The sequence below is a fragment of the Balaenoptera physalus genome, assembly GCF_965194825.1.
Source record: "Balaenoptera physalus genome assembly, chromosome: 5".
Lineage (NCBI taxonomy): Eukaryota > Metazoa > Chordata > Mammalia > Artiodactyla > Balaenopteridae > Balaenoptera > Balaenoptera physalus.
Window position 1 is genome coordinate 35755048 of NC_138884.1, and position 13143 is coordinate 35768190.

The 13143-nt window shown below is 51.3% G+C and overlaps 1 protein-coding gene across 8 annotated transcripts in view; it reads left to right on the plus strand.

Annotated features, from left to right (window-relative positions):
• The window catches only part of DCLK2 (doublecortin like kinase 2), a gene marked incomplete at its 5' end in the record, with an annotated part of 151616 nt that extends 139434 nt beyond the window's left edge, over positions 1-12182 (plus strand). For 5 of the 8 annotated variants that reach the window (XM_082463360.1, XM_082463361.1, XM_082463363.1 and 2 more), the window contains 4 exons: positions 4041-4137; positions 4773-4853; positions 5993-6109; positions 11005-12182. In XM_082463360.1, coding sequence (XP_082319486.1) covers positions 4041-4137; positions 4773-4853; positions 5993-6109; positions 11005-11196 — 487 coding nt within the window. In that variant the 3' untranslated portion in view covers positions 11197-12182. Of the gene's footprint in view, positions 1-4040; positions 4138-4772; positions 4854-5855; positions 8919-11004 lie in introns of those variants that run through there. The other 3 variants (XR_014264079.1, XR_014264078.1, XM_082463365.1) reach the window with 3 other exon arrangements.
• Positions 12183-13143: the final 961 nt, after the last annotated feature.

The following is a 13143-nucleotide window of genomic DNA, read 5'->3' on the forward strand; positions in this document are numbered from 1 at the left end:
TCAGGTGGGTTATACAGACTGTAGGATTACTGGACGTATCAGTTTTTGCTGAATAACAAACTTCCCCTAAAGGCAGGGGTATAAATCATTCTGTGGGTCCATTGAGCAGTTCTGCTCTGGGCTGGCTCAGTGGGGGCATGAGGTCCAGTGTAGCCTCACTCATATGCCTGGTAGTTGGCTCAGTGTCAGCTGGGAAACAGATATGACTTGGCCATGTGCCTTTCAGCATCCTGTGGGCTAGCATGGGCTTCACATGATGGTGGATACAGGATATCCCAAAGCAGCCAGAGCACTTTCCAGGTCTCTGCTTGCCTCACATTTCTTGATTGATGTCCCGGTGACCAAACGAAATCAAATAGCTAAGCCTGGGGTAAATGTGGGAGAAGGTTAAGTGTATACATAGAGGGAGGGGGATCATTTGTGGCTATTTTTACAGTCACACTGTGCCCTGGCTGGTTTCAGTGATGACTTGTTTTGGGAACTAGTCAAGTGCAGAGGGTAGTGGGTTTTGATAGCAAGTAATTCTAGGACCATTTACAGTAGAGTTTCCCTCCTTGGTTAACCCAAGTTGAGAGCCGTTGGAAAAGGGTATCAGGGATCAGTTGTAGAGGAATGTGTGCTCACAACACCCTCTAGTGTTGCCACTTGCCAGCGCAGCCTGGGAGTTTTTTCTTCGACTTTGCTTTTTACTTTTTAACAAAAGTGAGACTCAGATTGCACAATGTGTATCTATTGTGACTTGTTACCCAATGGACAGCAGCTTCTTTGCGGGATCTTGAGATAAGTCTGGCTAATCAAAAGCAGTAAAACTACATTCTGAAAGCTGCTGCCTCAGATGTTGTATTCAGAAGCTGGTCCTACAACTCTAGATAGCTTACTTCTGAAAATGTTTTCCCTCTTTCATACCATGTTGTGATGAAAGAGAATCTATTATGTTAAATACTAGTTACAGAAACATCTTCACAGCATACAGAGACATTCTGGATAGATTTTATAACCTTCTATAATATAAAATATATTTACTTTTATATATTGTATATATCATATACATATATAGCAAATTATGGAAATGGTCCTTTAAAGAATGATAAATGACTATGGTATAAGACAGATTATCTACTTAAATTTGTACCTAAAATAAAGTCCTTCAAACAGATATCTCAAAATATTTGTTTTCTACAAAAGATGATTTTCACCCAAAGCTTTTTAATTAAAATTGTTCCTTGGAATTGACAGTTTCAGCTTCTTTCACTGTAGCATCTCTCATTCTTCTTTTAGGGTTTTTGGACTTTAGTCTTGGGCTGACATATATTTTCCCTCCAGTCTTTTCAACACCAGATTCATTGTTACTGAGAAGGATGTTGGTTTTTCAGAGGCAACTAGAAGTTTAGTTATTGCCTAAGCAAGTCTGTTCTTAGGACCACTGACAACAATACTTGCCTGACTGTGCTGAGGTATTTGATGTTTCTTTTAAAGACACACACATACCCCCCTTGAAGTGAAATGTTTGCATATCATTTGTGAAATAGCTTACAACATTTTTTCAGGTTACCTCGTCCAACCTTTAATGACTTGGCATTGGAAAGAGTGTACACAGACTCTTTTGCTGTTTTCAAAGTTTTTCTTAATGGGCATTTTCATACTTACAGCACTGTACTATTTGAGAATTTAAAAGTGCCCGAACCATCTCAGCCAGATTGTAGAGTATAAATGTGGTAATAAATCCAGGGAAGATTTAATCATAGAGGCTTTTATTATGTGACAACTAAGGATAAATTCTCTTCAGCTCTGCTCTGGTGAGGGCAGCCCGAAACTCCCAAAGCTCTAGCAGTTCACAGCACGGGTCCTGAGGGTGCCATTCTAATTGCCAGGATCCTGGGGTTTTGTTGTTGACTTAGGCTGTTTTGCCAAGGACCTAAATCCTGCAGACACACCCCCAATGTTTTAGCTGTTTGTTAACAAAATAAAAGCCATAGATATTAACAGAACATAAGCTAGTCGAGATTCCAGAAAAATACCAAAAAGGAGATGAGTGCGGCCATAGAGAGGAATGGCTAAAAAGAACAAATTCTGGAAATGGGTGATTTTTTGATTTTTTTCTATCTTCTTCTAACATTGTCTCCTGGGGTCCTCCAGTTTTCTAAAGGTTTCTGTAAAATCCCATTGTGTTCTTAGATGCATCCTTTACTCATTTTGAAGGAGAGTTGAGCTGAATTAAATCAGTAGAGAAGTAACAGTGAAAAGAAAAGAAAATATTTAGACACCTAGAAGGAGTCTGTGCTCACCCAAAGAATATCACTTTTTAGGAGAGCGAGGTGGGTGGGGGCATCTTTTGCCTTGTCTGGTGATCTGGCCCGACTTGTGCTGCTCCGTGACTTTTGCTGCGTGACCCAGACGTCATGGACCCGTGGTGTCGATGCCGCTGGGCTTGGTTAGAGGTCATGAATGTTCACCGGCTCACAAACTCTGCTCTTTTTTCCTAGAACAGGAACGAGGCAGCCACCTCATCACACAGCCCCCAAATTTGTCGCTGGACACTGCCCGGAACGATCTATTTCTAGGGACACCGCACTTGCCCTTGCAGACCCTGGAGGGCTGGTAGCATGAGCAGCCTGCTGTCCAGAAGGCTGGGCAGGGTCCCACATGAGCACCCTGAGCAGTAAGGAGGCTGCAGGGAGCCTGTCGGGAGCTCCAGGAGGTCGGTCGCACCCTTGCCAAGTGAGACTGAACTTCGCTCCTGGATTTTGATCTTGACTCCAGCAGTGCATCCTGAGTTTTCTCCTAGGGCTTTGTGATGGCCTAGAAAGCCAATGACTGTGTTCTCACTCTGGCCATTGACGTGCCCACCGGGGGAAGGGGCTCTGTGGCTGTGGAGATGCAGTTTTCTGGGAGGTAGGGGACGCCCAGCTTCCTGAATTTTTCCCAGCAGTGTTTCCATGGCGCCATCCATAAAAAGTCAAGTCATCATTTATCCTGTAGGCACCAGCTGTGTGTGCAGGTGCACCTTTGGGGGGGGGCAGGTAGGCACAGGGTGGGGAGGTACGTTCACCCAGGGGTGGCGAGGTGGGTTTGCCTCAACCGTGCAGTTCTAGTTGATGTTCTTGGATGGGCTCTTTGTCTCAGACTGAGCTTCAATGAAAGGCAAGTTCCAAAGGGGAGCACATTGTGTCATGAATGTTTATCCAGATTCTGAACTCCTTATGATGTTTTCATATGTTGGCTGCTTCACTGATCTTTGGCTGTTTTCTTGGAAGAGTAGAAAGAGGAAGGACAAGGAGATCTGACTCAAATGTGCTGCTTCTCCCCTCTTACTACCACGAGAGATTGAGGGCAGGTGCTGAGCTTGGTTTTTGCTGAAATGAGGATTTACATCATTTGTGGATGCCATTTTTTTCTTGAGTCTTTTTTATCGTGGAAAAATATATGTAACATAAAATTTATCATTTAAACCATTTTTAAGTGTATAGTTTTAAGGGTTAGGTGGTATTAAGTACATTTACAATGTTGTGCAACCATCACTACCATCCATCTCCGGAACATCTTCATCTTTCCACGTTGAAACCCTGTACCCACTAAACAAAGTTCTTGCATCTTTGTCTCTTCTCTCTTCCCGCCCCTGCTCCTCCCTCTCTCTCTCCCCCCTCCCCCCTCCCTTTCTCCCCTTCTCTCTCCCCCTCCCTCTCTTCCCCCTTTCCCTCCCCCCTCTCCCCCTCTCCCTCTCTCCCTCACCCTCTCTCTCCCTCCCCATCTCTCCCCCTCCCTCTCTCCTCCTCTCTTTCCCTCCCCCCTCCCTCCGTCCCCCATCTCTCCCCCACACACACACCTCCCTCTTTCTCTGTGATTCCCAGGCCCATGGAAATGTTCTTCGGTTCTTTGTCTAAAAGGGAGCGTGTCATCCCAAATGCAGTTGAGATCCACAGCTGAGCTATGAAATGCCCAAGCCAGAGAGACTGGACTCCTCCCCCCTCTTCCCATGAGCATTTTGTTAAAAACTGTATGGTGACTCTGACTCTTTCTCTGTTTCTCCATCACTGACTTAGTGAGAACAATCTCCAGGAAGATCTCTTCGACCAGATCTTGGCTGGGAAGCTAGAGTTTCCGGCCCCCTACTGGGACAACATCACGGACTCAGCCAAGGTACCCATCCAGGCCCGTTTCTAGGGGTTGCGTCGTGTTGAGGGTCCCCTCACTCACTGTGTGGGGCTGTAGCAGCTCTTGGTGTTGAGCTCCGCGTCTGTCTTGACTTTTAATGTGTGGTTCTTCATTAAGTTCCTTGCTCAGTGTGGTCTCTGAAATGCTTAACCGAATTCTGGAAGCTGGACTGGCTGTCTTCCCAGTTTGCCGCTACCGCCCTCCTGTGCTCCTCTAAGCCCTAAGCGTTTGTTCTTTCATTTATTCAAGAAATGTGTTACGGGCACCCGTCAGGCTATGGGGTGGATCTGTGAGACCTGCTGGATTGCCGGAAGGGGCAGCACTGCGGTTTCGTGCTGTGGTGTGATAATGACCGGAACTCTTAGGAGAGAACATCTTGGGTTTCATGTAGATTCGGGAGAGACCTCTTCCTCTCTCAGTGCCGCTGACACGAGGCAGCTGTGTCTGCGTAATTGCCTCCTAGGCACGGGCAGTGGAGGTGATAATAGCTTTTGCATTCAAACGGCTGAGCAGCTGTGTTGGCTGCTCTTTGAAGTACGTGGTGCAAACTCAAGATTTCTGTGTTGATGCTGGAATTACCCCCTTTCGCCTGCTCTATCACCTTCTTTATTTCTTTCCAGGAATTAATCAGTCAAATGCTTCAGGTAAACGTTGAAGCGCGGTGCACTGCGGGACAGATCCTGAGTCACCCCTGGGTATCAGTAAGTACCCACGTCCCCGGGGAACCAACACCTCTGTGTCCTGTGGCCAACAGCGTGCTTTCCTCGCCAGGGCTTTTGCACAGGCAAAGTTCTGCATCCAAATTCCATGGCGGATTAAATGTCTGTTTTCTCTAATGAGCAAGTAGCATGAAGGCAGTTCTCTGGGAGAAAGCGGTTGGCACCAGGATCCCACTCTGTGAGTGACCTGGCACGCCACTGTCCCTTCCTGGGCCTCAGTTTCCTCGTCTGTGAGATGAAGGGTTTGGCCAGGATGCTCTCTAAGGAGCTTTCTCTGTCATCCTGGGGTTTGAGAGTTTTTAGGATTTGCCCAGAGATGAGCCTGTGTCAGACCCTGGTCTCTGTCTTCATGGCATGTGGTCCCAGGAGCGCTGCTGCTGCAGGCGGCGTGGCCGGGATGCGGTCCTGCCAGAGTCAGGCACAGGATGTGTGACGTTGCCTGGAATTTCTCTGAGCTTGGGCGGTGCCTCTGGGCCTCATGGTAAACACGATCCACGAAATGGCAACAGCAGGAGAGGCTGCGTCCCCCTCAGTCCCGGAGGCTCTGGGACAGTGACGTTAATTCAGGGGCTTTTGCTGACTTTGGCTCCCCAGGTGCCTCTGCCACCCCCCGTCCCACACGTCCCGACCTTTGCGTTCAAACTCTCTGGGTCCTGCTAAGTGACCTGGCTCTTGGGCCAAGTAGCTGAGATGCCACGTTTGTTTAATGAGCGATCAGGACCAACAGCTACCTGCATTCTGGATTAAAATGATAAACTGTTCATTAGTTTTGATGTTTCTGTGGGAGGGTTCGATACTAAATTAGGTGGCATTTGTGCTGCGGGGGGAGGGTCTCAGAACCCTGTAGAATGTCCTTGTGCCACTGGGACCTCTGCCCTCTCCTCGGCCCCCTTCAGACCTAAGGAGGGAGGTGAATGGCAGAGGGTCTTTCCGAGGGCAGGGGACTGGTGAATAATGGTAATCATTTCTAATTACTTCACTTAGATTGTTCCCCCGACCTTGTGGCTCAGATGGGCCCATTTAGGAGGAGATGGTGGTGGTGACGGCTGGTGTGTGACTGCTGAGGAAGAGACAACATAGACGTGAGAATCAAAGGCAGTGTATTTGATTCTTTCCTGTAGGACGATGCCTCCCAGGAGAATAATATGCAGGCTGAAGTAACAGGTAAACTCAAACAGCACTTTAATAACGCGCTCCCCAAACAGAACAGCACCACCACCGGAGTCTCCGTTATCATGGTAAGTAGAACGCACGGTTCTGCCCTTGGGCAGCTGCAGCGTCTGGCTGACTGCTCAGCCGATGTCGAATCTTATCAAGTCAGCCGCCAAGTGCTTCCCCTCACGCGGCTGTGGGCGCCGTCGCGTTCCTCTACACTTCAGGAATGGCTTGGCACGTGAAGGGCACCCTTTGGGCCGGCTCCCAGGCCTTGGGTCCTGGGATCAGAGGTTGCGCAGGTCCCAGCAAGGCCAGGCTGATGGGCCCCTGGCCGGGGCGCCCCGGCCTCTTCTCCTGGGCCTGGTGGCCTCCAGGCAGCTGCTTCTGTCTCATCTCTACTTTCCCGTCTAGAGAGCAGTTCCCAAGCCCAGGTGGGACTTACAGCAAAAGGAAGTGACTCCCTGACTACTCAAGGCCTCAGACATAGATTATTTGAGCTATGAATGATTCTTTGGGACTTGGGATAAGAAACAGCCAGAGTTAAGCAAATTCCATTTTAAAAAGTCAGTGTTTTGTGGTTTTTAAAAGTTCAGAAGAATGAAAAAAAAATATTAGTTTTTTCAGGGTTGGTAAAATTTTATGACAAGTCAGTAACAGTGATCCCCATATTTTTTCAAATCTTCCTTCTTCCAAAATGTTTTTAAAAAGGCAGCTTACCTAAATCCACACACACGGCAAATGGAAAGTGGCATTAAAGTAAGTGAAGTAGCATGAAAGTAAGTTCAGCAAACGGGAGAAGAAGGTAGAAAAAATAAAACTGAGCCAGAAGTGTGGCGTGCACCGTCCCACCAGCTGTCCAGACCCAAGTCCTCGCCCAGGTGGGGCCGTGAAACTGGCCCCCGGTGTGTCCGCACCTGCTCCGGTGCCGTGTGTAGAGCACGGGTCCCCGGTGTGATCTCCGTCCCGCCTACAGGATCAGGGAGCCGCGGCCGGGAGCCAGGCTTTCTCAGGAGGCGGGGGCCTGAGCTGGGTCTCGGCCACCCCAGGACTGCGGGGATCTGCGGAGCCGGACAGCTCCGTCACCCTGACCTCAGGACAGGCCCTCACCCTCTGGAAAGGCTCGGTGTCCTACCCGACTGGGAGGAAAACAGTTGCTTATTCTCAGGGCGCACCATAGCCTCGGAAGCTTCCCTGCGAGGACGCGGGTCCAGACAGAGGCAGAGAGAAGCCCGCCCCCTCGTGAGTGCGGGAGGCGGGCTGCTCCTGGAGCCTCCACCACCGTCCTGGCACCGCCGCGCCGTCCTCCTCCCCCGGGGTGGGCGGCTGCGCTCCCCCCTCCAGCCCTCAGGCCAGGCTTGCAGGCTGATGTGCTGCCGGACTCGCGAGTGGGGGTGATGATGGACTCTGGGCCGAAAGAGCGGGAAGGCCTCTTGAGCTGTGGTTTTCCTGGCATCTCAGCAGTGTTCTGCCGAGAGCCTGAGAAAGTCAGAGTTGTCACAGAGCGGCAGCTTAAACCCTTTGCAAAGAACCATCTTGACTGAGCCCACAGCATGAGAAAGTTCTCAAGCGGTTCACCCTTGAGAGCAGGGCTGCCGGCTGGGGTAAGGGGTCACGGCCCTGCCTCCGGCTGCGTTGTTAGGCAGCTTCTGGGGAAATTTACAAAAATTTAAAAACATTGAAAACTGGCACACGCAACATGGAACAAAAAACTTGAGTCAGCAGCACAATTTAACAACCACACGTTAATTCAGCTTCATAGTGTGCTAGAGGAAGAACCTTTATAGGAGGCGCCCAGGGCTTATGGCAGCTCCCCCCTCATTCCCTGGGTCACCCGTTAACTCAGATGGGAATGGATGGCCCAAGGCGTGTGGCCCGCCAAGGTTCTGGAATGATCAGCCCTTCTGCCTTTTGGCCCAGTATAGGATAAGGACGTTTAGGTTGCCCTAGAACCTACATCTCACGGTTTACAAATGGCATTTTTCCATTTGCTGATGGATTTCAACTGTTAAATTTCAAACTCCTGAGCTTTAACGGGATGTTTGTGTGAATGAACAACGCTTTATTGTGATTCCAGCGGTGATTGTGAAAGTTGTGTGTTCCCATGTGTGTTCAGTGTCATCTTGGGCATGTTGGCAGGGCTCCGTCTAACCCCGCATTCCGTACACAACTCCACAGCTCGTTAGCTCTGGGGAGGTGCTGACGACGTCATCACGCTCACTGCCTACAGGGGAATCAGTAGAGCCTGCCTCGGGGGGTACCAGTTCTCCATGGCCACAAAGCTGGCCTGTGAGTTCTGGCTTGTCCCCCAGAGCAGCGGTGAGCAGGCCTCCGCAGGGATGTCGTACTCATCCTCGCCCGACCGAGGACCTGGCGTGGTTGTGTCCGGGCAGCTTGCAAGGCTTCCATGTCGTCTGCCTCGCTCTCTTCACCAGTACTGTGCGTCTTTGTGTCCTGCCCTTGGGAACAGTTTCAGATGTTTTCTTAAAAATCATTATTCACAAATGACTCTCCCTGGTATTTATATGTTCTCATAACTGGGGTATGTGAGGCTCATGTGGTTTCCTACAGATACAAATAGCAGTGGAAACAGGGTATAAATGTTCCGAGGCGGAACCCTCAGGAACGGCTGTGTCGCTCCCAGACAGAACCTTGATCTCCGCTGCCACCCCTAGTGTTCTCTCTGCCTTGGCCCGCCACGCCCCCCAAAGGATTGGAGCCTGAGGCTCCGGTGAGAAAATGATAGGGTAGGAATGATAAATAACGGTGCAAGAAAGTCAAGTTGATGCTGTTGTCTGCATTTTGTTTGACAGTTTGATTTGACAGTTTGAGAGACACTTCAGAGTTTCACTCTGTACCCCGTTGAGACTCTGGGGACCCCGGAGCAGAATTCTGGTATTCAACGTGCTATGCTTCATCCGAGCCGCCTCTAATTGTCACCCCTCTTAAATCTGCATGCTTCTCTTGGACTTTGACACCAGCATCCAGCTCTCAGCTCCTCATGGGTGCAGGTCTCCTGTACCTAGTGACACCCGTTTCAGCCAAACGCACCCTTGGAGACTTTACTTAAAACTTCTCGCCTTGCCACGTTGCCTTCCTTCCCAGACCAAAAGCTGGCGAGTGCACAGGAGGAGAACTCCAGTCATTCTCCTGCTAAAGGCTATCTTTCACTTAGGTGAAAAAGCATCTTTTTGTGAATGAGAGCATAAGATGGGAACCTTTGTGAAGGCTTTTGTTCTCTTTCTCCAAATACATTTCCAAAGATGCATTTTGATCAGTAAGACAGTGTAGAGTCAGCAAGGCTTTGGGATAGGAGAACACGATTGGATAGGATTTTGGTTTAAGATGGGGCCTGTGGTTTCAGAATGCACTCGCATTTGCTCTGGCTTATCCTTAGACGCTTAAGAAAGGACCGTGCACCTGCAGAGAGGGCTCACCACCTCGCCCAGAAGAGGCCATCTCGTGGTGGGAAAGGGAATTATAAGAAACCCCTTCTCGCTGCATTTTTGTAGCCTTGTAGCTGACTGGAGAAAGGATGGATTCAAAAAGAGTGCTTCCCCACTCGGGGATTATGCTTCTTTCAGGGGGGAAGTTGGGAAGGATTTGGGCTTAAGATAGACAAAACTGTTTCGACTGTGTTGCTTCTGTTGAAAGTAAGTCTAGTTTCTGTCCCTGCTTCTCTCCTCGCTCCTCTTGCCTCTCACGCCGCCTGCATTGCTTTCCTCTGACTAGGTCCCAGGCGATGGTATGTACTAACTGCACGGCAGTGCTTCCTTCCGCTGCACACATGCGTCTTCTTGACGGGAAGGGAAGAGGAGAAATAACTGCAGCACTGTTGCTTTCTTCTACCCAGGGGAAGTTTTATGGTAGAAAAAAGTGAATGCCGCCTCTCCCCGCTTTCAGTGTTTTCACTGAGGGGTGGCCTGGCCTCTGCTCATACTGGGAGCTTGGAAGCTTGTTAAAGAGCGATGCCGAGTTTCTGATTTGGCTTGTCCACAGTTACCTCTTCTCCAGGTAACGGAAATTGTCCTTGGCAATCCCTGAGCGTTCAGCCTGAGCTGGGAAGGGCCTGTGGAGAGCACCTGTTTTCCAGTTGACACCAAGTGCCCCGAAGGCAGCCGCCCAAGTCTGTCCTAGGAAGCCCCATTGTTCATATTTTCTCCAGACTTTTTTTTCCTTCCAGTCAGAGTACTGGAAGAATCAGTGGTGCATTTCCCCCTCAAGGTGGTTAGACCACAGAAGGACTTCTGGTCCATGTGCCTCGTAACTAAAGGTGCCTGAGAACCGAAAGCTCCCCACGTTTGGAAAACCCAGTGAGAGGCCCGCTGGCCGGGCCTGCCTGGCCGAGCAGAAGTCCTCAAGTCCACTCAGGAGGAGGAAGGCAGGTCAGGGCCAGCCTCCCAGGCTAGGGTCAGGAGGTAAGACGTCTTCTGTGCCCCTGGAGCAGATTAAAACCCTTGGGGGTGTGACAGGATAAGACACCCGCACAAAGAAGAGAAGAGCAGGGAGGAGATGGTGGAGGATGGAAGGATGGGTAATGCAGCACCATCGATTCCCAGGGCTTTCATAGGTTTCGGGGCACCGGTGTGATGGTGGGGTGGGAGGTACTTACTATAGACGACCCGTGAGTACTGTTCGAATCCCCGACGGGGAACCTTCTTTAGAAGAGTTAGCTGTCAGGGACCTCGCATTCTTGTGGGGTTTGCTTCTTGTCCAGGACTCTTCTGGGCTCAGGGGCGCGGGGAGAAGCGCCCCGAACCCAGGCATCTGGGAGCCGGAGCCGGGGAGGATCTGCCCAGGCCGCGTCCAGGGCAGTAGGAGCAGAGGCCGCGGCGCCGGAGACGGGCTGGCCCGTGGGCCGCCGTCGGGGGCAGCCGGGCGTTACTTCTCCTCTCCTGTTCCCGCCGTGCATGCTCTGCGCGCCCTGCTCGCGGTGCCGGGACGGAGGCGGCGGGCTAACTGTCTCCTGCTCTCTCCTCAGAACACGGCTCTAGATAAGGAGGGCCAGATCTTCGGCAGTAAGCTCGGCGCGGACGGCAGCCGGCCCGGCCTGGAGCCCGCTGCCCCGGATCCCCCTGCGTCCCCGGAGTCGCCCCCGCGCTCTCCTGCCGCCGCCGCCGCCGCCGCCGCGGAGTGCGAGCGGGCGGGGACCTGGCGCCGCCACCGCGACTGACCGGCCGCCCCCGCCGCCCGCATCGCTGCCCGCACCGCGCATCGCATCGCCGGGGTGGAGAGCGCGCTTCCAGGGCCACCGCTTCCCGCGCGTTCCGCCCGGGTCCTGGAGGGGCCTGTGTGCGTCGGCTTCCGGGACAGGTCCTCGGAGCGGCTTCGTTTAAATTCTCTGTCTTCTCAGTTCAGTAGACATTTGACGGCGTCACCAGGAGAATGTGCAACTTTTATCTGACACTGAGCGCATTTTTATAGAAACACTTTGGATGCACCGAGATCTCTCTCTTATTTAAGTAAACTCAGGAGGGCTCCCTTTTTCTTACAAGCAACTCAGAACTGCGTCTGTCCCTTTGTGGGCGCCCTTCCTCTGCAGACGGGAGTCGGGGGCTGGCTTCCCGCGCAAGGCTTGGAGCCCGAGCGGACCCCCTGGTCCCGGCACTCCGCCCAGCCTCGGGGGCTCGTCTAGGACGACACTGGCTCTGGACTTGTGCGCAGGCCGCAGGGAATTCTTCCCTCGCAGTTGTGTTTCCCTGACTCTTCCCACGACCGTATTAGAAAATGCTGACGACCTTGTCCTTGGGGCTTTTTAACGAGAGGCGTGGTGCATGCCGCGTTGCCGGGCGCTTCCTTCTCCAGGTCCGGCTGCGGGCAGAGCAGGAGCAACCAGCGGCCCCAGGAGCCGCGGGAGCCTCCCTTCTCCATCTGCTTTTCATCTGCAGCGGCGGCAACAACCCCCAGGAAGCGCGGGGCACAGTCGGGACTGGGCGGGAAGGTGCCTGCAGACATCCTCTGTTACTAACCTTCTGGAAGGCTGCTGGCAGTTTTTCCTTTTTTCCACCACCCTGCTCTTTTTAATGATTGTATATAATCAGTGTATTTGTTTTACCTGCTCATCTTCTAAACGGGTGGGCCTGTAGTTCATTCTCATTGTTAATTAAGACTTTTGCCGCCTACAAGTGTATCCAATAAACTTTTCCTTCTTGAGAAATAGCGGTCAGGGTGGGTAGAGGTTCCTGCGTGGTGGTTTTGCAAAGAGTGTGTAGTCAAAGCAACACCTCCCCGGCCCAGGTTCTGGCTGGTGCCAGTGTTGATTTTTGTCTCGGGGTCACAACGGGGAAGAGAGGTGCTTGGGAAGAACGCATGGAGCTGCACCTGGATGGAACTGTGTTTGATTACAGGTGCAGAAACTCACACAACAAAAGCTCAAAAAGGAATAGAGATTATTAGTGTACAACAGAGAACTCTGATGGAACCAGAGACAGGAAGGTCAGGCTTTATAGGAAATGGGGAGCTGGGGCAGCTGTTCTCGTCTGTCCGTGTCTGTCTCAGAGGTTGTGCCGTCTCCTGTCTGCTTCTTTCATTGCGTTTCGGCTCTTGGTTTCTGTTCCCTCATAACGTCTTCTTGCCTGGTCTCTGGCTTAGCCTGTAACTGCTTCTGTCCCCAGCTTTGCAAGGCTGTACAACTCCATGGCTTGAAACCATATTTTTCAGCTCTGGTTCTCTTCGTTCACACTGCTGTGTGACGATTTCTCTCTGGGCTGGTGCTGACCTGTGATCCAGTCCAGAGGCAGGTGACAGAATGCAGATGGACTTCCTGGGCGCACAGCTCCAGTGGGTGCAGGCTTCAAGAGAGGGTAGTGATGGGCAGGTCCAGAACATTCTGCCTGTCGCTCCTCTCACTGGTTAAAGAGCGAGCTTTTTCATAGCTTCCAATAGAAAAATGTTTGTTAATGGAAGCGAAGAGCTAATGTAAAAGAGGAGAAAAATGAGGATAAAGAAAATGAAAATGGAAGAATGATGGAGCGAGGCCTTTAGTGTACTGATCAGAGCCTGAAACTCGACCCCATCTCTCAAACTGCGAGGTTCAAAGACATTTGCTAAAGACTTAAGAAAATAAATGGCCAGGGCAGTGCCAGTCACTGGTGGCAGAAGGAGGAGCGCCTTCTGTCCC